This window comes from Lonchura striata, chromosome 19 (genome assembly GCF_050655825.1).
Source record: "Lonchura striata isolate lonStrDom1 chromosome 19, ASM5065582v1, whole genome shotgun sequence".
In the NCBI taxonomy this organism is placed as follows: domain Eukaryota; kingdom Metazoa; phylum Chordata; class Aves; order Passeriformes; family Estrildidae; genus Lonchura; species Lonchura striata.
Genome location: NC_140721.1, coordinates 3,170,160 through 3,196,664, shown reverse-complemented (window position 1 = coordinate 3,196,664; position 26,505 = coordinate 3,170,160). Strand labels below are relative to the sequence as shown.

The following is a 26,505-nucleotide window of genomic DNA, read 5'->3' as shown; positions in this document are numbered from 1 at the left end:
TATTGAAATTGTAATTTCTTTAGGTCAGGGAGCATTTTCTGCAGTGCTCAGAAGCCACCACGGTGAAATTCCATTGGAATGCAAGAAAGGACAGCCCAGATCCCAAAACTTCCAGCACATATCTGCGTATTCCTGGATTTCTGGGGGGAACTGGGGCTTGCCATCACCACCACCCCTTGCTCCTGCTTTGCCTTTGCTGCTCCTTTACCTCACCCAGAATTTGGAAAGTGCTGTTGCACTCTGCGCTCCTCGTTAGTGTGGAGGTGACAGGGATGGTGTCCTCGGAGGTGCCGAGTGACAGAGGTGACATCACTGGGATTCTTGGCACTGCCACCTGCCAAACTCATGGACGGAGCTGCAGAAGGGCTGCAAGGTGCAGAAGTACAGAGGGTGAGGAGGCAGCACAAGAGCCAAATATTGCTCTGATCTGCTCATGCACAGCCCAGTTTCTCTGTGGTGACCCTATTTACAGAGCTACCTCAGGAGTTTGTAAGAATGGTGACAAAAAAAAGAGGCAAATTCTTACAGAGAAGTCCAATTAAATATCCAAGTGCTGTGCCATTTGAAATGTCTTTGCTCTTGTGTTCAAACAAAGAGTGATCAACTATCTAATAGCTGTTAAATGAATGTAAGCAGTATGAGACCTAACTGGAGACTATTAAACACATTTTAGTGTCACACTGCAGCAGCAAGTTTGTTTCTTTTCACTGCTTGTTTCTTTTTTTCATTTGCATTTGTTTCCACACAAAACTTTATCTTGGAAATTTTTTATGACTAATAAAAGTAATGTTAGTCCTTAGGTCATCACCTGAGAGAGTTTAGGTCAGCCTTATACACTGCAGGAACATTAAATTGAATCATCTGAGCAAAAATTGATCATCAGAGAGCAGCAGATGAATCCATTACCAGGAAATCTGCTGCTTTCTCCAGTCTGGACAGGAGAGGAACAATCTGAGGGGATGTCACCAAGCTGGGAGAGGAAAGAGATGAGGCCATGGCAGAGAAAGGAACAGCAGAACTGATATAAGAACTGGATAAAACCCTGTTTTAATAAACTTATGTATTTAGAGGAAGATAATGCATCTGTTCTCCTGACAAAACCAAACACCCACGAACCTCTGTCTGCCATAAACAACCATTTATGGCAAATAAAATCCACGTGGTCCTGGTTTTCTGACAGTTCTGTGGTGCTGTAGCTGTGGGATGTTCGATTTTATGTAGAAAAGGAAGCTGAAAATGAAAAATGAGAATCCAGGGATACGGTAATGCTACGTTGTCTTTGTGGCTTGTGAAAGCTGCTGCTCTTGTGGCTGGATCCCTCCATGAACCAACAAAATACAACTTTCTTTCAAGAACAGAAATTGCTTCTAGCTCTTCCATTTGAGAGATCTGTGTGTTTGTGGTTATCTATGATCAGGGTCATAAAGTGATCCTGGGTGAATTAGGAAAGTGTTCCAAGGCCTCCAGGTCCAGACAGGGGCTGCCTTTGCAATCAGGCTCCTTTCAGGTAATAGCTTTTTATCTCTGCAGTTTGATTCCCTTTCTGTGTCATGTGGACATAAAGATGAAGGTAAAAACCTTTGGGAAATCAGTAAAAACTTGAATTTACTTCTTGCACTTGCATTGCATCTTTGTGTCATTACTTTTTAAAGCTTTTAGCCTAAAATAATGGAATTAATTATTTTTTATACTTACAGCAAGTGGTTAAAAATAACATCCAGTTTTCAAATTAGTATTGACCATTCACTTAAATAAATAAATGAATTCTAGGCCTGTTGAACTATTAGAAAAAAAAAAGAGTTAATGAAAATGGGGAGCATAAAGGAAGGGGATATATAAAACACAGTTACTTGACTACTTAGCCTTATAAATAGCACAGAAATCATGTTACATGGAGTTGCATACGAAAGAGAGCAAAAATATGCAAATGTTTGCCTTTAAAAGACCCAGGCATGAAAATAGCTTTGCTTTTCTTCTGTTCCCTCCTATCCAGAATGCTTTTTCTCCAGAATGTTTACTCTCTACTGCGTTGCACATCAAGGCTTTCATGAACAGCATGGATTTTTCTATTTAGAAGTGGTTCACATGAGGATAGTCCATCAGAGACATCCTCTCTGGCATGTAATTAAAACAGTGTCCTACCTGAGCAAGGATCCAATCCTAGCTGAGGGATGGGCCTGACTCTATGGAATCACTCTGCACCTTGGGAAGGGTTTTGCCAGACCCAGTGCAGTGTCACATTCTCTGTTGCTTTTCTCATCTCCTGCCTTTACTAGGAATTAACAGCCCAGTTTACAAATACTGCAATGGGAAATAGTCACGTTAAAAAAAAAAAATCTGTAAATAAGCATGAAAATCTAGTTCCAATTAAATATCAAATGCAGTTTCACTTAATGCTGTCATTTTCATTCAGTGGGACCTTGCCCAGCTTAGTAAACAAATCTAAACAAATGGATGTGGGAGCTTTCAGAGTGAAACTCTCCTGGATTGCCTGCCAGGCTTTCCATTATTCATAATCAAGATATTTTTTTAATAAGTTGACCTGTTTAATGATAAAAATGCCTTTGAGTATAATTAAATTGAATTCTGTGCCTAAAGTGACCTTCTGATTCATGGGCATTTGCAGCAGAAAGAACAAAAATAAAATGAAATCTTTATTGAAAGGTGCAGTAATTAAGTCTCTCAGTTCTGATTCTCAGCAGCTGGGATAAAACAGGAGATTAGCAAAGGCTGCTGTCAGTAATGCACCCAAAGATCTGCCAATGAGGGAGATGCTACCCTAAAAAAATGATTTAATTTTTTTTTAACAGGGCAGAGAAGTCTCAGAATTGAAATCATTACAGAATCATTCCTTACAAAGAGAGGCAGAAGAGCTGGTTCTTCAGTCCTGCAGCATCTTCCAGCCATAAATGATCAGCCCTGACTGAGAACCCCAAAATGTTACATCCAATGTAGATTCCTCGTGGATTTTGCTTTGGCTGAGGGTTGGCTTCTCTTTCCTTGGAAGTTCAGTGGAAATGTGAGACTCTGAGCTCAGGAAAAGATGCCTTTTCCCAGGCAGTCAATACATTATTGGGTGCCTGTTTTGAATTATTAAGCAGCTAATCCGATTCCAAAGGCATGTCTTTCTGTTGCCTTGGATTAAGGGCCTGATTACAATTCCTAATTAGTCACCTCAATTCCCATTGATTTCCCAGAGAGTTAGGCCACACCACTCTCTGTGATCCAGCTCCACATTCCAGAGGCAGAAGACATGGGAATGTAGGGCAGGAGCTGGAGGGGGCACACACAGCACACTGCACAATGTGACTGCAGGTTACCTTATCAGGTTAATTAATTAAGGACTATGCTCTGGAGATCCCGTGTCTCTTGAATTACCCTCCTTCCTTTAAGGAAAAGAGCTAAGGGAAATTTCACATGTTTTTAATAGAATAGAAAAACCATAGAAAATAGGGCTGAAAAGCAGCTCAGGAGGTCATTGAGTCCATGTTTCTTCTCAAGGTAGAACTCACTAAATCTAAACCCCATCCTGGGAGCTCCTTTTCTGACCTCACCTCAAATCCTGGCAGTGGAGATCCCACAGCCTCTTTCTGCAAGGCTATTCCAGTTCTTGGTGATGGGAGCTACAGGTGGAAAGTTTTCCTACTGCCCAGTCTGAATCCCTCCGGGGAATTTTTCAGCCAGTTTATCCCTCCCTCATCTGCACAGGAAACCATCCCAAACCTTCCTTGGCCTCATTGTTCCATGTGTGAATTCCTCAGCCATCATTTATTCATAGGCAACATTTTCTAAACTTTTAATTCTTCTCACTGCTCTCTGATTTGCGTTTTTAAATAAACCTTTATTGCAGCAGAAGTAATTTGGATGCAGAACAGTATATCAGAAAATAGACATTACCCTTGAATCCTATGGGCTTTACAGTATATATGGAATGGCTGCAGCTTGAGGAGCCTTTTGGTGAGGCTGTGCAAGGCCTCTCCTCTCCAGCACATGTGGGAAAATCTGTGATCCTGGGGCTGGAATTCTCGGGGGGGCTCTGCTGGCGTCACCGGTGGCAGAACGGGACCAGGGGCCCCGGAGTGAACTGGGGCGTGCAGTCACTCTGCAGCCATCTGCCCTTTCCTCCTGCAGCCTCCAAAGCCTTCCTGCACTCATCTCACACTTTGCACATCCACATGTCTTTTGTTTTGCTTTTGTTCCCCCAAATGGAAATGAAACTGTAACCAGAAAAAAAGATAGGAGCGGCTCGAACACACCTTGCTCAGGAGAATTGTGGTGAACATTTGGGTTTGGTTCTGCCACTTTCTCTCTGTCCTTTCTGTAAATTCTCCACCAGGCATTGCTGGGTGTGCTCCTTGCTGTTGCCATCATGGATCTCTTAGAAATTGCTTATGGAATGTTGGGATTTTTGTGCCAAAAAAGCAAATGGATGATTCTTTTAAATCTCTTCTGCATTTACCAAGAAGAGAACCTCTGTACCTTCTGGTGATTGGTTTATGCTTCACCTGGGTTGAATTTCTTATAGAAGAACTATTAGAATTTACTGGCTATTAGGAAGAAAAAAAACCTAAGTTATTACCTATTCCACTGTATGATGATGCAATATATCAAGTTGAATCTAGCAGAACTCTTAAATAAATTCCACTATCCATGTTGAAAATTGTGTGTAGTTTTGCATTAAATTATATTAACTGCTGAGTGTTGTTGTGATATGTGAACTGTTCCTTTTAAAATGGTAAAAATCAAATTATCAGGAATGGCAGGGAATCATATTTAAAATTTGTGTGGCAATGGTAAAATGGACTTAGAAGCAAGGTAAAATAAAAACTTCAAGTTGGCATATTGTGTGTTAATAACCTGTAAATATTGTGCTAATGTTGCAAAGGGGACGGCAATGATTTAATTTAAGGACATACTCTGAAGTTAATTATGAATTTTGCCTGAGACTCAGCACTGTGTCTCTGCACAGCCTGGAGTAATTTCTGCTGGAAGACTCAATCTCAACCATGCAGCACCATGGACTTACTCTAACAGCATTTTTTCTGTCTCAAATTTATGTAAATCCAAGTGTCTCCCTGAGTACTCCCACTTACTAAGGGTTTCATCAGGAAACAACCTCGTATTAAATACATGAAGTGAGAAATCTGGGGGTTTACTTTCTTTTTATTTTTTTTTAATTGGTTGCTGCTTTAGATTTTTGCAAATATGATATTTCAACAGGCATTTTATTCCAACAGGGAGACTTTGAAGGAAATATAGACTGATTATTGGAATAACCTGGAGTACAGTCAGGGGTTTTATTCCTCTAATTCCCCCTATTCCCTGACCATTTCACATTTCTTGTCTTTTTCTTCATTTCACAACAATCCCTTTTGGAGGAAAGAGTTCTACCTGGAAGGATGTGCAAGGAAAATGTTGGGAGATCTCTGTTCTTCGTCATCCTTGGAACCACAGGAGATTGTTTGAATTCTGTGGGCAAGGGCTGGGATGTGGGAGGGTGAAAAGATCCCTGGAAAAGACAGAGAGGAGAAATGTCCAATTCCTGCTGCTCCTTCATCAAGGGTACATTCAGAATGCAGAATTCTTTGCAGTCCTGACTAAATGTTATTCACTGTTTCTTGCTCTTATCAGTCTTCTGCACTATTTTCCTTCAATATATTCCAGAGTGACTGCAATGGAAGAGAAATCCATTTTAAGTTGGAAGAAAATATATCAGTGTGTCAATCTCCCTCATGAATGGGATGCCTGAGACATTCACATGATAAGAGAGAAGTCTTTAATTATTGCAGCAGCAAGTACTCAAATTAATCTCAATCATTCCATTAATTCTTTCCTTTCTTTCTTTTTCTTTCTTTCTTTCTTTCTCTCTTGGTCAGGTTGTGCAGATATCAGAACCTGAGCACTTACTCAGACGTGTCTTATTGTACTTTATTGTTCTTTTCCCTGCACATTTTTCATGTCCTCTGTTCTTTTTCCTGCTATTTTTTCTTGTTCCCTGCGTCAGAGAAGAGCTTTGATCACTGAGGTGTTAAAATCAGTAATATTCACTTTTGTTTTCAACTGACATCCCATTAAACTGAACATATGTACTAAAAGGCCCACATATATTCCTTCTTCAGCCTAAATAAAGCTGGCAATCAAAATGGACATTTTCTTTCTGGAAATGTGAGATCTGGATTTAAGAATGGCTATAAAGGCTAATATTTCTTTCCAGTTTTTCCAGTTTCCTTGCTAGGTAGATTGGGGCAATACATTTTACAGGAGGAAGAATACTAAAGGAATATCCCTTTATTGCTTTAAGCCATTCCTGCAGGAGAGGGAGAGTACCAGACAAAGTTCTCCATCAAACATAGAAACCTCTTTCCCTCATGCTCAGGAATATGATTGATCCCTGTGAAGATAAATGACATTTTCATGGTTCTTTTTAAAAAAAGAAGATGTGAGAATTATTTTGAATATTTATAATAAATTTAATATAACAAATAAAGAACTATTAAATAAACAAATATTATATTAATAATAAATTATTTATTTATTGATAAAGAAATTATGTGGTCCCTTACGGGCTTCATGAAACCATTAAAAAACCAGGTAATTTCCCCTTCTGTGCTGTCTAAATGAAGCTCACCTTTCCATAATGTGATGGTGACTCAGAGCTGAAGGCTCAGGAGGAACTGTGCAATTGTTCTTGGCAAGTTCTCCTAAATATCAAGAATTAATATTCAGCTGGAAACAGGGAGCCTGGGAAGTTTCCCTAATTGGATTTCTCAGCCCTGCTGCCACAGGCTGTCTCTGTGGGTGACAGAGTTTGCTCTGAGTGGCAGACTGAGGTCAACTCCATCTTGTGGGCATCACTTTTTATTTTCTTTGCTGCTTTCTTATGTCTCTATTTTGTTGTTGTTGTGAGCGTTTTCCTTTGCTGCCATCTCAGCCAGGTGAAAGTAAATCAGAGCTCAGGCTCCAGCCTTGCTGAGCTTTACTTGGGAATGATTTTCTCCCTGTCTTTGGAACTACTAAAAATCTACTTATCAAATGCATGAGTTCAGCAAATGGGATGATGACACAATCAGCCCTGATAAAAAAAACAAAAAAACAAAAAAAAAACCAACAAAACAAAACCAAAAAACCCTACATTAAATATCAGAAAACACCAAGTTTTGATAAAAGTGAGCATTTTTCTATCAGTCCATTATTGTTTTTAACATCTGTAAGTCAAGACATGCTGTGGAATCATGAGCTGAAACAGGACAGAAACAGATGAGGATTCACTGAAGAAAATACAAAAATACTTTATGAGGCAGTGGTAACTGTGTAAATACCTTGTCCTTCCCCCAGCTCACTCTATCTGAGGATTAAAGCACAGTTTTCAGGTATTAATAAATTAAATTTCATTGTATTCTTCCAAAGTTTTAAGGCAATGCAGCTCTTTGACTGGGAGATGGATGGATGTGCAGGGATTAAATGATTTGCTGGCAGAGGTGTCATTTGTCAGCCCCAGACCTGGGAGCACTGCTCAGCCTCCTATCATGTTACATCTTCCAATTTACCACTGCTGGCTTATTAGAACTCAAATCCTGCTTCACCACTAACTTCTCCTGTGTTATCTCAGAGCTCAGCTGGCGTTCCTAATCTTTATTTTTTCCTTGCTCTATTATTTTCAGTCTAACCCCTGGCAGTTGTGTCTCTGATGTGGCCTCCATGCCTCATTAAAAAGCTCACTTGGGTGGTTGCACCACCTGTATTTGGATTTGAAAACTCTGTGCCCTTGAGGAATCTTGCCTGTACTTCTGATAGATCCAATGCTGTGCTATTAGCAGTGTTTTACAGATAAACCCAGCAAACATCACTCATTGCAATTTCCAGCGTGTATTTTGAATACTGATTTTATTTTTTTTAACATTTGGTGTTTTGGTGACAGTTAAAAATTCTTGCATTTTCATGGCTCTTCTCTAAATTCTTTCACAGAAATCTCTGTTCCAACTAAGAAAATATACTTGTATTTGATCTTCCCTTGATTGCCTCCTCCTGGATTTTTGTGCTTATATAATTACTATTCAAATTTACTACTGCCTTTGGTCCAGAACTGTGCCTTGCAGAGGTCCATTTGATTCTTTATTTTTTTAATCATTGTTAGATGATTTTATCTACCAATATCATTACCAGTGTGTGTTTTGGGGACAGAATGGATTGAATTTATTTTCAAAACATTCCTTGGCCTGGGGTTTTAGTGATTTCTGGATTAGCTACATGGTTTTGTGTGATCCTTGATCTTCTATCTGTTCTAAGACTCTTTCCTCTTTCTTTTCCCAAGGAATCTGTGGTGATTGCTGATATTTAAACACGTATATGTGTGTTTGTATATATACATATATAAATGTATTTCAGCTGCAAATGTTGAGTATTTTCCTTCAAGGCAGTGTCTCAGTATGGTGCTAAAGAACGGTGAGAGGATGATGGAGTTTGAGGATGGGATATCAAGGCAGACAGTTCTCATTTTTATCACATCACAGGTGATATTCACATTATTCTGGTTACATTTTAGCCTCAGTTTCTGTGTAGAGACCTGCTGTTCTTTCCAGCATAGTCCATTTCTTGCTGTTTGTTCAAAACAGTTGTGTAATGTTGCTATCCATGGTTAGCAATTTGCTGCTTTTTATCCAAGGTAGCTTGGATGTCAGTGCTAGTAGAAGTAATCATTTATTTTTAGATTCTAAATCCTTTGGGAACTCACAAAGCACTGTAGACATAGAAGATAATCATTTGTCTCCAAAGGTTCCTTATTTTTTATTAATGTTTTGATTTGGTATTCTCTCTGTCTGCTACCCCTGCCTCCCTGAATATGTATTTCCAGGGTAATTGATAGTGTGGCTCCTGAGGAACTCTCTTAAGTGCTGATTAGAGCTGTGACACTGCTCCATTGGAAGCAGCTCTCAGCCTCCTCATCATGGGGTGAGTCAGTCCTCACCAGTGCATTATTTACAATCCAGGTTCAGGCAGCTTCCAACAAGTCCTGCTCATGTTTGAGGAAGATTTCTTCTGATCTGAGTAAATTTCTGCCACATCCTGAACCAACTTCCTGATAATGTCACCTGTTTGCATTTGTTTATCTTCCATAGAGACAAGCCCTGAAATTTTGCACATTATTCCATGTTCTCTGTGGTTTGGCTGTGCACAGGACAGACCCAAGGCCTGGCACTGGGCAAAGTCACAGATTTTCCTGCTTTTTCCTCTCTGGATGGACCCAGGCTATGTTCTCCACAGGCTGTTGTGTGCTGCCTCCTTGCTCAGGGTATTATGTAACAGATTCTTTCTTATATTTAGAGCTTGTGCCTCTTCTGAAGAGATCACAGGTTTGATAATAAGCTTAGGGAAAAGTTGACAATCTTCTTTGTGGAGGGGGAGAGGGAAACGGAGCTGTTGGGTAATTCTTAGATGAGCAGCATTGTCACCTCTGAAATGGGTGATGTGAACAATGTGAACTCATAGAAAATCAAATGGAACAAATAAGACTTAAAGACTGATTACGTTGCATAAACAAAGTCCCACATTGTGGTGAATAGGCAGAGTTTGTGTGGGAGAATTTGTGCAGAATTGAGAAGTCCAGAGTAGAGAACCAATGTCCATAATCTGGAGAGATTTGTAATGTCACACTATGAAATGTCACAGCTCTTTTAATTTTTTTTTTTTTTCAGTTGACCTTTTAACAATGATTGGAATATGCGCACAGATTTATTTTTAAATGGGACTGGGAATAATTTAAAGACATTTCTCCCAAGTTTTAAATAATTCTCTGTACCTTCTAGGACAGGAGAGAGGCCACAGCACTGCAGAGTTGTTTGAAACATCTCCAGCTTGTTTGGAATCAATTCCTATAGCCTTTGTGAGCAAGAAGAGCTAAATTTAGCTGTGTGCTGCAGGCAGGCTCTGTTCCATGGGCTCAGGACCTGCCTGGCCCCATGGAAAGCCACATTCCTCAGCTTTGGACCTCCCAGAATCTTCCCCACCTCGGTAAGCTCAGGGTGCAGATCCTCACTAAACCTGAGAACAGGGAGAGGAGGGAGCTGAGCCAAGGGAGGGGAGCAGGGGAGCATGGGGATCCTGTCACTTGAGCCTGTCCCTCCCTGGGATGCTGAGGCTCATTCCCACATGCTGAAATGTCACGGAGCCACTTCCAGAGCACTTAACAACCTGACATGGCCTCCAAGTGTTATTCCTCCTCTGTTTCAGTGTCATTCCTCCTCCATTTCAGTGTTATTCCTCCTCTATTTCAATAGTATTTGATAGAAGGAAGTTTGGTTGGGTTTTTACCTCTCCAGATTTTCTCCTTTGTTTGTTCTTTTAAAATTCTTTTCATTCCTTAGAGATGCTACAATTTGCAGCATTTCCTGCTGTAAATAGATCCATATAGGAAGTGGAAGGTGAGCTATAAAAGGAAAACTGTTTGGCTGAAGCTTATGTTGCTACAACTACTCCCCCAGTTCTTCTCCCTGCAGCATCTGAGTGTAAATCTCTCCTTGGCATTTGTGGGCACAATTCTCCTTGTGAATCCATTATACAGTGAATTTCCCACTGGTGCAGTCACCTGTGATGGCAGCACAAGGTGAGAAATCCAGATAGTCCCACAGATTTCCACCCAGGCACATTATCCCATCAGGACAGATATTGGAATGCATCTTTTAAGCTACAAAGAGCATTAAATTCAACATCTGTGTGTAAAATAATTTGTCAAGTTAACGTCAACATAATTTCTGTCCCTGTTGTTTTTTGTGTGTTCAATGTTTCATGATGTGACCTCCTAAAAAGGACTGACAGGGGTTGGGATTTCCATGCTCCAGCCTGAAATGTGAAGTTGGATTTACCATTGTAAAATGTAGGTGATACCTTTGCATTTTTCCAGCTGAAGAGAGGGTGGATTATAGGCAAAGGGAGAAGGGAAACATTTAAGTTCAACACTGTGAGGTGCCTTTAAATAATTTACTGGAAGGTTTAGAGCCATGCTGTATAATATGTAAGCACATAAGTCCTGTTTATCTATAATAATTTAGGAGTAATCCTAAGTAGCCATTTATTCTGTCCAATGAAATCAAATGTTGTGCCAGTGCTGTACTGGGGAGAGTCTCTCACCTGCTGCTCACGACTGTGATTATTGAAGATGCATGGCTGGAGGTTTGGCTCCTGCCTCTTTAGGAAACCTTTTAAACCAGGATTGGGAAGAGAATATTTTACAGCCTGGTGAAAAACATCTAAAGGCTGCCATTGTGTCACTCGGGCCAGAACAACCCAAAGCCCTAATGTATTTTATCTGCTGTTCTGTTCCTCAACACTATAAATAATTCAGATCTGTTGGCTTAACTACTACTGGCAACTGTTATTTATTAAGAATGACTGAAATAACTACGTGGCTCAGTAGAACAGAATGCATTAGGGACTTTAATGTGAAACAGAATAGCTGAAACATTTTGATTATCCTTTAAAGAAAAAGCCTAAACCCCTAAACCTGCCATTATCCTTTGCAATTCTGCAAAGGACAAGTGACAGTGGGAATTAGGATGGGATCTTTCTGAGTAACTAAAGGGTTTTTCCTTTACAAGAGCACTCACCCCAATCACAGAGCCCCTTTTATCCCTCCAGCATCTTGTTCCATGGGCATCAGCATCAGTAATCATCAGCTTGAGGTTCCAATCAAATCTTTCATGTGCCCCACTGGGTAATCTTTGAATCTGCCTGTAAAATTACTTTTAAAGGTACTGCATTGTTCTTTTTATGTTTGCTTTCATTTGTTTCTCTTGTATGTCATGCACAAGAGCAGCAGGATTTTCTGGGAATTGCTGTTCTTTTTTCCATCCCCACTTTAGGCTTAATTAATCATATCTGGCACTTCATCATTGGCTTTGAAATTGCTTTCCAGAGGTCAATAGCATTGTCCCTATTTTGCAGGCACAGAATTCCTGACATCAGGCACAAATCCAGCGTGTTCCTGCACAGAATTGCAGCCTGAGATGTAGCACTGCACAACACCAGAACGCTTCTGCAAGTCAACTGATTATAAATGGGGCATTTGGAATAAATTTTTTATCACCAAAAAGAGTTGACATGCAGGACTTGGATGAGTAATTATCTAATCTTACATCTGGCATAAACACCCAAGCCATTTGTGTGATGAAGTGCAAGGCACAGGAGTGAGAAGGCAGCGAGAGAACATTCGCTGCTGACTCAGTGGCCATAAATCTTCCAGGGTGTGTTTTGCCTTATATTTGATATTTGTTCAATGGGTTGAAAGAAGTTAAGTGATCAAATGTCATTTGGAAATTCTGGTCTGCAACTCTGATTTTTTTCTCAGTTACATGAAGATAAATGCTCCAACAGGAGCATGGTTTGGGGCCTGGCTCTGTGGGGCGTTACTGAAGCTGAGCATTTAAACAGGCACCATCTTCACCCCCTTTTAAAAAAGTCATTTAACATTGTTTGCCTTAATGATGATCTTCAGGAGACAGCAGGGTATGTGTTGCTGTGGAGCATTTTATTTCATTTCTTTGAAATTAAGTCATTAGCTATAACATCAAAATGCATTTTTCTTTCTGACAGAGGGCTTGGGTGTGTTAATCTGTTCTCTGATAAAACAGAGGCTCTGCATTGGCGGATTCTTATTTAACTTGTATTTCTGGACACATCAGATCTGTGTGGAATATCCTTTCCACTTAAGGGAAGTATCAGAAAGTTTATTTATAACAGAGAGAAAAAATTGGGCATGAATAAGTGCTAAGTAAATGATGTGCCTGAACCCTTCTGCAAGTTTCCTGCAACATGAACTATTCTAGAGACTGTGTCATTAACATTTTATAGCAAGGAGAGAAATCATCAAAAACTCCAGCTAAGACATAAAATATCTAAAATAATAAGAATATATATAAGTACCTTCAGAGTGAGCTTGGACACTCTCATTGATTTTAGACAGCATCTCATCCTGGCTTGACAAAATGCAGAATCCATAAATTAAATCTGATGTATACAGTGTACGCTTTTATGCTGATGTTGGCACACTTTCAGATGTAAAATTAAATTACTTTTTCCAATAAGGCAGCATAGATTGAAGCATGGATTCCTTTCTTTGCTAATGGAACCAGGAGAACGATATTGAATTATGCTGACTTTCGAACTGACTGAGTGCCAAAGAGAGAAAAATCAATGACAGTTTTAATGTCCTGTGGAGCTTTTAAGCAGGCCTTGCTCTGCCAGGGAAACTCAGTGTGAGGTAACTGCTGTTGGCATTGGGTTGCCAGTGAAGAAATTTCCTTCTCCAGGGAAGCAGCACCTGGCACTGATGTGGCTTTGTCCCCATTCCATTCCCAGGTGGGCAAGGAGTGGATTTTGGAGGACTCTGGACACCCTCACACCCTGAGCACGGAATGTGCTGTGTGAACATGCAGGATAATCCTTAGACAACAAAACCCAGAAGGATCATTCCTCTCAGTATAAACCCCTGATGAAAGTCACATGAGTGGGTAATAGCAATAAATTACCTTTCTTTTGATGAATTAATGATAGGGTAAACACAGATTTATTTTCACTGTGTGTTTGCATTTGCAAAGCTGAATACCAAGGAGTTAAGCTGCACAATCAATGCCCATCAAATAAGTGGCTTGTTGGTTTTTTTTTTTAATTTTATAATAATATTTTTAGAATTTCCTAAAGTTCATTTCATAGCAGCAATTAAGATTTTATTCTAAAACTATCCAGTCCCTCAGATTCTTACTCCTTAGGTAGAAAATATTCTGATTTAGATGAGGGAGAGTCTATATAGATACATCCTCAACACCTTGGTGTTTGTTATACCAGAGGTTCATGCATCGTGGTCCATTTTTCTCTGCATTCCTTCAAAGTCCAGGTTTCCCTTTCTTTTAATAATAATTCCCTTTAATTAATTTTAATTAATTTAATTAATAATAATTCCCTTTCTTTTACTAATCTGGCTGTGAAGTGCTGGGATATGATTTCCAACAGCAAACTTTTTATCTTCAGCTCGTTGCTGTCATGAAGAAAACCACCCCACAGTCACTTCTGGGAATTGAATTTCTTGCAGTTATTTGGCTTCCAGCTCCTGGCAGATCCATGCTGGGTTTTTAGGGGTTGTTCATGTTACAGGAGGTGATTTCTGTCATTCTAAATGCAGCCACAGCATCAGCCCCAGAGATTGGAATATGAGTAACCTCAGAACTGCCACGCTGTGAGGATGAGTGAGAGAAATAATAGAATTTGGTTTCAAAGATAATAACCAGGCAATTTATCCAGCCAGGAGCTCAGGAGAAGCTGCTCTGTGTGGTTTGGATTCTTCACAGTTCACCCCTGTGGTGTCAGTGCTATTTTATTGACAGTCATTAAATCCCAAATGCTTATGAGTGGTTTGTGGGCAGCAAGCATTTATATTTTAGATACACACTGCCCTTCATGACACTGTACCTCATCAAAGAGACAAGGATGACCTTTTTATTTTGTCTTGCTCACATTTTGGTGGCTTTATGTACTGTCATGTGCACTTCACCCTCTGGAGAAGGGAATACTGACTTGCTATGCAGCAGAAATTGCATCAGAGGCCTGAGCCCAATTCATGTGTTGAGAACAGTTTGTGAAAAGCCAAGGGTTTCCCCTGGTGAAGCATCTTCATCCAGCTGTGCAGAGGCTTTCTGATGAGCAGTGCACCTCTGGTTTGCTTGTTTTTTCACATTCAGTTAAGACAGGCTTAACTACGGAAACATACCTATACAAAACTGGTCTAGAAAACATCAGTGAGCAGAAAGCAGAAGGTTAAATATTTGGCAAATGCAACGTCTGCATAGACAGGGGCATGAAAAATGTATCTGAAGCAGTGCCTTTTTGCAATGCTTGTGTATTATATTTCTGTTGCTTACAACTGTCAGCACAAGGACAGGATGGCTGGGGATGTGAGCAGGCAGCTGTCTCTGGGAGCCTATAGATAGCAGCTTCCTTGGGTAGCACGTTTGCAGCTCCTTCAAACAGATTTATCAAGCATCTTTACTGTCTCACCACTGCCAGCTCAAATGACTTCTCAAGGAGCTTTGGTTATGCAAGCTTTTAAAAGGTGCATTGTTTTTTCTATTTGTTTCTTTTTTGTGTACGTGTGTGTGTTTGTGTGCCAGTTTTTTTTTAGCAACTCACTGCAGCAGATAAATCTAGTGCAGGGTTTCACCATGTGTTGGGGGGGAAAAAAATAATACTCCATTTGTCCACTGTGACCAGGCTTTAAATAAGCATCAAAACTTCCAGCAGCAGCTGTGCAGAGCAGTGGAACAGCACAGGTCAGAGAGCTGCTCTGGGAGTGAGGAGAGGAGAACCTGCAGAGATGGGAGCTGGAAATAGCATCTGCTATTTCCTCAGATCCAGAGGATACATCCATAATCATTTTAGGGTCTTGGAATGCTTCACAGAATATTCCTCTCTGAGTGCTGGGTGACCTGGAGGAGGTTGGAGGCAAACAGGAGCCCCTCAGTAGCTCCAAGTCCCTCTGGATGGCCACTGAAACAGGAGGTGGAGGAAGGGAGGGCTGGGGAAACAGCCAAAAGGGCTTCCCAAAGAATTTCTCTGCTCATTACTGCTGCACTTCACAGCACGGGAATTTGCAATAATAAAGACTTTAAAGATTTCTTCAAAGAGCTTCCAGGCTGTATCCAAAGCTCCATCTGGAAGAAGTCTCATGAGACTTTGGAATGTTTTGTAAATACAGGCAGGGGACGAATGAGGTTTTTCTTAAACTGAATCTGGCAAAAGTTGCTTTCTAACAAGAGCTTGCAACAGGCCACATGAGCAGGACTATTTCCCAAAGTGCATCGCTGGTGGAATGTCTTTTGGAAGGGGTGCAGTTAATTTGTAGTTAATTCATCCCTCCAAAGTCTTTTACTACCACAGTAAATTATAGGCCTTTTGGGAATGTGCTGTACTTGGTTCTTTTCAGGTCATGTTCTTGGGCTTGGATTGCTGGGTGAAATCAAATATGCTGCTTTATCCTGTTTGCCTGTGGATTTGTTTTGTGTTTCAGCAGATTGAATAGCATTTCTATTTAAATCATTCCTCATTCTAACTAAAACAATTGTTGTTCTGTGGTGTCAGGGGATTCCTGAGGTAACAGGAACACTGCACATTTTGTGATTTACTGCCCGCTTTGCCTCTTGAAAGCCCCAGTTTGTTTTGGTCCATTTTCCCTGCTTTGTTTGGGTTAGTGATGCCTCATCAACTCCCCCAGACCATGACAGGGTTGGGGATTTTCAGCACTGGTGGCCCTTGTTCTGGATTTTAGGCAGGGGCTGGAGCATCATTTTCCCATCAGAACTGTTTTAAGAACTCGAGGTCTCTCTTTGCTGGTTTTCCCCTTTCCTGCAGCTGCTGATGTAACTGTGAGTTATCCAGAGCTGTTATTTGCCTGTGAGTTCCACTCAGCACTTAGTGTATGAGAAAAGAGTGAGAAAAACCTAAGGAAAGCTATCAAAAGTATAAATCTTCTATAGATTGAAAATATCTCCCACTCTCATCTTGGTATTTTCCCCTTGAGTTGGGCCCTTAGAAAGAAATTCTAGAATACTTCACAAACACAGATTTAGGCCTTTTACAGCCTTCCTCCTCCTCCTCCTCCTCTCCCCCAGGAAATGACATTCTCATTCCTTGTTTGCAGATGAGGAATGAAGGTCTGAGTGGTGAAGTGACTCGTCCAAGGTCAGCTGCTGAGTTAGTGGCACAGCTATGAATAGACAAAGGCATTTTAGCTCTCAGCTCGCTGCTAAACAAGACCGTGCCCTCCCAGTTACAATTTGTCAGACTTCAGGACTAATAACATTTGAGCATCTAGAACGTGGTGGAAGGATTTCTTTCCAGAGCCAGCAGGTAATCCCTGGTTGCACCAGCAGCAGCAGGCTGGGAGCTCCTCCCTGTCCCCAGGGATCCTGGTGATACTTTTTGGGTTTTGTGAAGAGAGGAGAGCTTTCCCCCTTGGCCTGCTGTTTGTGGCATGCTGTATCTGCTCACCTGAGCGCTCACTTTGGTGGTGCTGAAAGCAGAGATCCCAGAGCTGACTCTTCATTTGTCTTGGTGTAGCAGTAATGAAGTGTCCCCAGAGCAGTTTGCCTTCAACAGCTATTTTAAACCTCCAGTGCAATCTGCTGTTCCTTGAAGGGAAAAAGTAATTCAACTAAAAGTGCTCTGAAGAGCCGAGTGAGAGAAGTAAACGTTGAGTGGTGCTAATCAGGAAGAGGAAATCATCTGTCTGCGTGGGGGAGCTTCCCTGCTCACATGGCACAGCCCTGCAACAGCCACATAAGAAGCTTTGTGATCAACAAATGTCAAGGGCAATTAATTCTTCGGCCAGCAGCTGTTATTATTAGGACAAAGAATGGCCAGACATAGAAGGAAAGCCTTCAGCTGATTTATTTTCTCTACCTTTCCCCTCGAACTCCTTTGCAATAACAATTTCAAATTTGCCATCTCTTTTTGTTTTTCTTCAGTAGGAGAGTTTGTATTAGATTTAGAGCACAGAGGAAAAGCTCAGGGAAGGTGTTTAGAAAGTCCTCCCCACTTTAATGCTATCAGGATGGAGATGAGTTGTGTGTTAAGCTGGTAACATAATAATATGTGGGATGAATTAAACCCATCTCAGACTGGTTTTCTTAAACTTAATTCATGGTAGCAGAGCACTTTTAGGCTTGACTTAATACCTTCCCAGAGTTATTCCAGGATTGCTGCAATGCATCTGTGGGTGTTCTAAACACACCTACACTGCCAGAGAATCAGGAAGGATGTACTTAAAATCCTTTAATTTATCTAATAACATCTTTAGCAGCTTTTTGTGTAGGTTTAGCATTGTAATGGAAATGCACTTTTTGGCTGGATATAGAGCTGCTGTGTGGAAATGGAACACGTGAACAGCACTTGGAGCTGGGGGGGGGGAAATACTCTGATCTGCTACACCCCCTGTAAACACACCTTTCGCTTGTGTCATTGGTCACTGCAGTTTAAACAATATCTAAAATTTCAGATACAGGTGTTCATGGCTCTGGTACCCACAGACATTGCTGTCTCCCCTCCCAGGCCCAGGCAGAGCAGGAATTCCTCCTCTCTGGGATAGTTTTCTTTATTGTTTAGGTCCGGAGTCTATTTTAGTCACTATTGTTGCCCCTGTTCTTAACCAGGTTAAGAACTTGGCCCATCAGTGGATGTTCTTCATCCACTGTTCTTATTTGCCTGTGAGTTCCACTTAGCACTTAGTGTATGAGAAAAGAGTGAGAAAAACCTAAGGAAAGCTATCAAAGCTTCCCTCTGTCCTGAGGGGTTCTTTATAAGTGACACAAAACAAGTTTGATGTTTCAGCATCGAGCTGCTCAGGGGAACCTTGGACTGGAAACAAGCTCAGATTCCTGCAGGTGCCCTGCTGCAATAATCCTTCTATCCTGGGCATTGCAATCTCTCCCTTTTTTGGGGGAATCTCACATAACATGCACAGACCCAGCATCGCTGCACAAAAAACCTGCTCTTTGTGAGCCAAATAAAGCCAGGAAAGACAAGACAGAGCTTGGAATAGTGTTAGAAAAAGCTGTTTATCCTTTAATCATTTATAGATATGTTGAACAGAAGAAATGGGTTAAGGAAGTGTTGGTGTTCATTGCCTATTCCCTGGATTTCTGACTTGGAATTCTGTGGTTGATGGATGGTTTCTGGGCTGAAATTGGTTCTGTGTCTCTCTGTGGCCCTGTGACAGTGGAATGTCTTGGGAAAGATGCCATTACCCCAATAAAATCTGTGGAAATTGGAAGTTTCAGGCTGTGTCGGCAGGAGACACCTGAAGAAGTTGAGGCTGAGCAATGGGAAATGCAAAGTCATACATAAATGAAGAGGTATTAAATTCCTCTTGAATGAGAGAATGTACATTAAAGTGGCCTTGGCTTTCTATCGATTAATTAACCTTGGGGGATGGGATACCAGGTTTAATTAAACTAAAGTGAGTTAAAGCCACTTCACTCTGGATATAAATCATTCTTGAGGGAGCTTTTTTACCTTATGCACATCACCTCCCTGTTGACCTTAACCTCAACTTCCAGTCCCCCTTAGAGAGCCTTTGGACACTTTTAAGTCTGAGGAATTCTGGAACTTTGACTCCAACTCTTAGGAGAAACTAGACTTAACTTGAGTTAAAATAGTACCATACATATGTAAAAAAATGTACAGTTGTGTGACAGACTCTGGAGGGTTCAAGTCTAGATTTGTAAAGAATTTAAATAGGGGTTGTGAACTGAAACATTAAAACTTAAGGAACAGGGAACAGAGGAGTGAAAGAGGGCAACTAAAACCCATCAGTGAGTCTGAGGTCTTGCTGCAGAGTTCAGGCAAAGAAGAACCTTGGTGAAAAATACACTCATGTTACCTTGCTGAATCACACTAAAACACCTTTTTGTGGTTTCTCTTTTTCCTTTCCAGTAACTGCCCTTCATTCCTGGCCTCTGCTTTGGCCAGAGCAACTTCAGATGAAGTCCTGCAGAGCGACCTCTCGGCGCATTTCCTGCCCAAGCACGTGGACAACGCCGACGGCATCATCCGTAAGTGCCACCTCAATCCCACCCCACCCGGGCTGCAGTTCTGGGAAAGGACCATCCCATATGGATGGAAAAAGGGAGATCACCACCACTCCTGACAGAGCTGCGTGTCTAATCTCTCAATCAAAACTTTCTCACCTTTGGAATCACTCTTCTAAGTGCGTTTTCGTGGCGTGTCTGATGGCTCTGAATCTCTCTCTCAGCACTTTATACAATGTGGTTCTGCTGGCAAGTGCCAGTTGTCCTCCCTCATCCTTGGAGCAAAGTCAAATATATGTGGGAAGAGATAATTTAATTCTGAATTATTTCAGTCAGTGTGATTTTTACTATGGTTTGTAAGGTTTTTTTATGGTTTTAACAAAAGGTAGTATAAAGAGATTTCATGATTAAAAGGAAGAAAACTACTTTTCCTCATTTATCTGTGTTGGCTGACTAGATTTTTGCAGCCTCTAGCTCAAGGTCATGCACCCTAACTCATTTCAGGAGTGTGCTGGCCTAAATAACCTTGAAAATTGGCTGGGTTGTTCATTACAACAAAGACCAATGTTTCTCACATATATTAACAGGGATTCTGTCATTTGATCTTGAAAATACAGTCCCCAAACCTCTTTGTCCATTCCCTTCTATTTTGGTTTTTTAAAAGTCCTATAAATTATTCTGGGGATAAGGAGGATCTATAAATCTGGCTCTTCAAAAAGGAAGATTTTTGCTGTATTCCCCAGAGGCCCTTGGAAACCTGAGGAACAGAAAAACATGCTCTGGGTTCCCTTTCTGTAGATATTGCTGCCTCCTCCTGCTGAGCAGGTAAATGGAATAGATTTGTCATTGTTCTGGCTGAGCAGCCTTCATTAATTTCAAATTGAGATCTCTGAAACTTGCATAAATATTTGACAGTCTCCAAGGAAATGTTGACTAAGCCTCCACACAGAATATCTACAGAATTCAACAAAAAAGAGAAAAGAAAGGAAAAAAAAAAGCCAGCACAAAACCCTCACACCTACAGAAATTGACATTTAAATATATCTAAGGCTGTAAGACACAGATGCAAACATAGATTGAGATGGGAACAGACTGGAGCAGGCACTATGAATAGGGCTCCAGATGCAGTTTGTTGAGGTGAATTGTCATAATGAGGGTACTTGGAAATAAAATATCCCTTTGCTGATGCAGAGTGAGTGTTCAATTGTGAGGGTTCAGGGGGAGAGGAAAAAAAGGCAACATCCTCTGGCCTGTAGTAAAGTAACAGCTTCACAGAAACCCTGCAATTTCAAATAATCTACGTGATAATTTTCCAAACCAGGACATCAGCTCAAGTGTCACAGAATGACAGAATCACAGAATGGTTTGGGACATTAACAATCAAGTCCCACCCTCTGCCATAGGCTGGGACACCTTCCTCCATCCCAGATTGCTCCAAGGTCCATCCAGCCTGGCCTTGGGCACTCCCAGGGACCCAGGGGCAGCCACAGCTGCTCTGGGCACCCTGTGCCCCATCAGGGCTTCAGCAGCCACAAGTGCAAGGTTTGCTCTTGCAAACCCAGACAAAACTGGTGGCAGGAGCAGCTCCATCCTGGAGACCCTTCCAGGGAGTCCCTTGAGAAGCCTGGGCTGGGTGCTGAGAGGAGATCTGCCCTCAGTGGTGCCATACAGGGAGACTTCAATGCTTTGGAAGAAAGCAAAGGAAGTTGTGGCTGGTGGTGAAAATGGGATTTCTACGTCTTGAAGTTTGATGCTCAGAGTTCACCGTGCCCTGATGCTGTTTGAGCTGCTGCAGAATGTGAAACCAAGCTGAATTTCGCTGCCTGGCTTTAATATCCAGTTCTATGTCAGGTTTTTTATGAACTCAGAAAAATTTTTACTCTCTGTAATACAAGGAGACATTTACCTGATTTGCCTCAAGTTTGAAGTTGCTGAAAGATAAAAAAAAAGCCATTTAAAATTTCCTTAGTGGCACATTTCACTCTGAGAATTGCAACGTGACAAATCATGTCCTGTACTTAGGAGTGGTGAAAGCAGTTCTTGGTGTGGAAAGAAATGAGAAACTCCATGACAGAAGAATGCAAATCTTAAAAGAAGAAAAACTGGTTGGAGTCCACAAATGTAGGATTGCAAGATTAGGAGTCTGTTTTATTGGGGTACCATGTGTTTTTGGATATCTGAGTCACAGACCATGACTCTTCTCTTCCAGCTGCACTGGGGAGGAGCAAAAGATTTTCCATGAGACCTGAATGATGCCGGATTTCTTTTTTGAAAGGTCAGGTTAAGGACATTTAGGTTTGGGGTTTGTTTGTGGAGGAAGAGAATCACATGGAAGTTTGGCATTGTTAAGGAGCCACCTAAGGAGTCTGGCTAGCAGGACCGTGTGACCTGGTGGTGGTATCAAATTTCCAGGAGATGTCACAAAGCAAATCATAATGTCCCATTACCCAGTTGTTCCAGGTTCTAGGAGATGGATCCTACAGATCTCCAAAGAGATCTAGAACTCCTAGACTAAGGAAAACCTTGATCTTGGTTCTGACCCCTGTTGTCACGCTGTCCATGTTTTCAACACATCTCATAAAACGTGGCACTAAAATCAGGGTCTGATTCCTGGTATCCTTTCTACCCTCGTTCTGCCTTGTCATCTTTGGGAACAACAATTCCTGAGCTGGATTTCCCACTCACTGTGGTGAAGCTCAGCATTACCTCCAACCTTGGGGATTTGGGAGCAGCAGGAGGGAAATGAAATTCTCCGTGACACAACCGCAGTGACAGCTGAGTCAGCTCTGCCTCAGCGTGGCAACATTAACAATTGATGAGTAATTTCCAGCTGTGAGGGGGTGTTTTTTATTGTGGCATTTCATTATTCTACTGTTTTAACCTCACGAGCACTTGCTGATGATGCTGACACCACGCATATCCCCTGGGAAGGGTGCTGAGGATCTCAGCAGGGCCACTGGGTTCACTGCCACCCTCCCACAGAGGTGCCACAGGTGACTCTGCCATGTGCCCACTTCACCCCTGCCCAGTGGGGAGGAATGGGGAGAGCAAAATCTGTGGGCTTTCCTCTGGAAAATAGAATTTAGGCAGGCTGGACATGTTCCCTCTTTAAATACATTGCCCAGAAATTTCTGGTGGCCCCAGCGAGAGCAGTACAGGTGGGGTGAGGAGCCCCCACACTCACACTGTGGCAGTGGTGGGATGACCCAGCTGTTTGATTTCCACTCCTTGGCTTTAAAGCTGTGGGATCAAGGAGCCAAAGTTTCTTTTGGTTATTTATCCAATGTAATTTCAGCTTAATGCCTCTTGATTGAACCAACTCATAATCAACAGAGCTGGGACAGCATCTTGTTCCTAAGGGTTTTGGCCCCCTGGTCACTGTAGACCTAGAAATTTGTAAATGGCAGAAATTTCTAAATGCTGCTTTTAGGCTCTTCACAGAATTGCTGTGAGCCAAGAGATGCTGCAACTCTCTCCTCTCCTCTCTGCATGTGAGCCCCTCCTCCTCCAGGAGTGATTGGCACTCCTGGATTGCTGCTGTTTAGCTTTGAAGATCCCTGGCTTTGGTGAGCCATCATGAACAAAGAGATGAGGATGTGTTCAGCTCTGATGCTGACTTCCTGTTTTCCTCTCCCGAATTTCAGAACAAATGTCAAGTGCCTGAGTTTTCACATTTTAAAATGACAATTTCTCAGGAGTGCCAGTTCAGCGTTTTCTTAAATTTGAGGCTTTTATGGTTTTCTCATTTGCTCACGCAGATTTCTCTGACACACCATTGTCAGGAATATAGAAATAATAGGAAATCTGGAAATAGCCAAGAAGGCACCTGTGCACTGCTGAAAGTGCACAAAACATCTTAAAATTACTCTACTAATTTCTGCAGATTGTTTCCACTGTCCTGACTCAGCTCTGCAATGAAGTGGTGTTTAGAAAAGAGAATTTGGTCAAAACCCAGTGTGCCATTGTCATGGAGGGTGGGATTTGTAGGTGACACCCTGTGCCACGACAAAATCCCTGTCAGAGCTGCACCACCCTGGGCAGGGACGTGCCAGGGATTTCATTCCTTTCATTTTCTCTGCTGCTGAAAATGAGTTCCCCAAAGGCATCGGGAAATGTTTAAGTTAAAAAGACAAACAAACAATGAGCTGCTTACTGATGAATGCTGATTATGGTAAGTTTGGCTTCTTCTCATGCATCAGAGCCCAGAATTTCCCTGCTGACATCAACTGCTTGGCTAAAATGGTTTTGTTTCATCTTTATAATGTATGCAAGGGAGAAAACTCTGCCTTAATAACACTCTCAAGGCTTTCATTTGTGGTTTGTGCCTTCCTCAGAGATCGAGACAGTGAAGTTGGCCCGTTTAGTTTACAGCAAACTGCATGAGATCTGCAGCAACTGGGTGAAAGATTTCCCCCTGCAGCCCAAGCCCCACCGCTACTACGAGACCTCCATCCACGCCATCAAGAACATGCGCAGGAAGATGGAGGACAAGCACGTCTGCATCCCTGACTTCAACATGCTCTTCAACCTCGAGGTGAGCACAGAGCACGGGGGGTTCTCTCATCTGTGGAGGTTTCCCACTGAGGGAGTGAAGGATGATGGACCTGAGGAGGGCTGGCTGTTGGTCGCCTCACAGTTCATCTCTGAAGCCACTTGGCAAAAGGAGGTGGGTCTGCTCTGCTTTTCAACCCTTCCTCTTGGGAGGAAGAAGCCAAAAGCAAAAATAAGGAAATTATGTTTAAAAAACCCAAAACAAACCCAAAACTTACAGGATTATGGGGCGCAGCTCACACACAATTCTAGAAATGTGAGTAGTTTGGTGAAACTGGGGACTATCTTCCATTAATTTCTTGATGTGGCCATTGGTCAGAGACTCATTCTTGCTCTCCCTTGAGATACAAAACCGGACACTGAGGAATGGAAAGTAAAAGAAAATGGCAAGAATTTTACCTTAATGATCAAATTGCTGCATAATTGCTTCTTTATTATGCCCTGTCACTTTAATAACCATCTTCTGCCCCATCCACATTCTTACCTTTAAAAGGTATTAATGCAAACAGAGGCAGATGTTTCCTTTGCCTGTCAGTTGTCAGCTTTCTTATTCCAATTTGTGTTGGAGCCCATTACTTAAAAATTACAATGTGCAAATATTCCAGTCACTGAGCTGGCTGTCAAGGTTGAATTGGCTCTGTCAGTGGGTTGGTGGTGTGTGTGAATAGGCACTGGAGTTGCTGTCTCCTGGTACCACGCTGTTTCTCTGAACAGAGGAAGGGAAGCTGAGAAAACTGCCTTGAAGATGAGTGATTTTGCTGTATTTGATTTGTGAATGTAATCACAATTTTCTGATGAGAGAGCACATGCAGTTTTTTTAAAACACAGGCATCTAAGATGATGTGGTTTAGATTTAAGGAAAAAAAGAAGAGTGAAAGCAGAGGCTGGCTGGCTTCACATTTTAACTGCACTGGCATTTTATCCCTGGTGGATTCCAATCATGATGCAGACTTCATGCAAACTGTATTGGATGTTCTTCTCTCTCTGTGGTTTTTGCAGTCACAAAATCTCCTGCACAATTTGATGAGAATGGCACTTCCTATTTGAATTGTGTGACTGAGCTGTAACAAATGGCACCTAAGGAGTACTGAGAGCACTACACAGGGGATTCTGGCAGGGCATCTCTTGCACTTTGCAGGTAGAATTCAACAGCAAGGTGGAATTTTTCCATTGATGCAAGTGCAGGTGGTCAGGGTAGTTTGCTTTTCCAGTGGAGACTCTGTCTCTAATTGCAGTTTAATGAGGACAGCACAAATCCCAAGTTCACAGCCTTAAGACAATCCAGCGAGCTGTTTGTGTTGCTTTCACCTGAGGTTTTTCCCTCCCTGTGTTTCCACTGGCAGGACCAAGAAGAACAAGCTTATTTTGCAGTGTTTGATGGTCATGGAGGAGTGGATGCTGCCATCTATGCCTCCATCCACCTGCACGTGAACATGGTCCACCAGGAGATGTTCCAGCACGACCCAGCCGAGGCTCTGTGCCGAGCCTTCCGCGTCACCGACGAGCGCTTCGTGCAGAAGGCAGCCAGGGAGGTGAGGGACTGAAAGCATTAACCTGGCAATCCTGCCTTTTCCCAGGGGGGCTCCAGGCACAGCAGAATCAGCACAGAGCTCTCCATGCCCCACTGGTGGCTTTCTGTCCATAGCTTCACATCCCATGAAAATGTCAAAGTCGGCTCCTGCTTCTCACAGTTCCAGCTCCTCTGAAGGATGCTGCTGCCCTTCCCACACTCACCTGCCTCAGCCCTCAGGGTCACCAACACACAGCTGTGCCTGGCAGTAGCAGGAGCAGCCCCAGCAGTGCCCAGCTCCTGGCAGGCAGGTCCCATGCCAGGATGTCATGGGCACATTTGTGTTCAGCCAGGGTGGCTCCGAGGGGCTGTTGGTGAGCAGTCGTAGCCGTAGGGAAAGCACTGGTTGTTCCTCCCTGGGAACAGGCTCTGTGCTGCAGTTTCAATGTGTTCTGTCCCTGAGTTAAGTAAGAAAATGCTTTGAAATGGAAATGGATTTTTTTCCAGAGTCTGCGCTGTGGAACCACCGGGGTGGTGACTTTCATCCGAGGGAATATGCTGCATGTGGCTTGGCTGGGGGACTCCCAGGTCATGCTTGTGAGGAGAGGCCAAGCTGTGGAACTGATGAAACCCCACAAACCAGATCGAGAGGTGAGAAGGGCCTGTCTAAACACCCCTGGGCAGTGACCAGCCAGGTCCCAGCTCTGGGGGAGCGCTGCCATGCCAGGGTCAATTTGAGCAGCAGAGCATGTTCCACTTATCCTGGTTTGTTGGGATCTGTGTGCAAACCCTTTGTGTCACAGGTCCTGCCATGTGTGTGAAAATCCAGCTATTGATGGGAGTGCTGAGTGTGTGGTGCAGCTCTGACTGCTCTCT

At 42.3% G+C, this 26,505-nt stretch overlaps 1 protein-coding gene and 1 long non-coding RNA gene across 2 annotated transcripts in view; one reads left to right on the top strand and one right to left on the bottom strand.

Moving 5' to 3' along the window:
* Positions 1 to 26,505, top strand: part of PPM1E (protein phosphatase, Mg2+/Mn2+ dependent 1E) — a 60,977-nt gene that overhangs the window by 29,057 nt on the left and 5,415 nt on the right. The window contains exons 2-5 of the mRNA XM_021524895.3: positions 19,474 to 19,592; positions 23,903 to 24,102; positions 25,463 to 25,651; positions 26,137 to 26,280. Coding sequence (XP_021380570.3) covers positions 19,474 to 19,592; positions 23,903 to 24,102; positions 25,463 to 25,651; positions 26,137 to 26,280 — 652 coding nt within the window. The remainder of the gene's footprint in view (positions 1 to 19,473; positions 19,593 to 23,902; positions 24,103 to 25,462; positions 25,652 to 26,136; positions 26,281 to 26,505) is intronic.
* On the bottom strand, positions 4,539 to 25,467 carry LOC110467667 (uncharacterized). The gene is made up of 3 exons (XR_014949431.1): positions 24,604 to 25,467; positions 17,032 to 24,478; positions 4,539 to 5,509 (listed from the first exon to the last, which is right to left on the bottom strand). It is a non-coding gene; the product is annotated as an uncharacterized LOC110467667 (long non-coding RNA).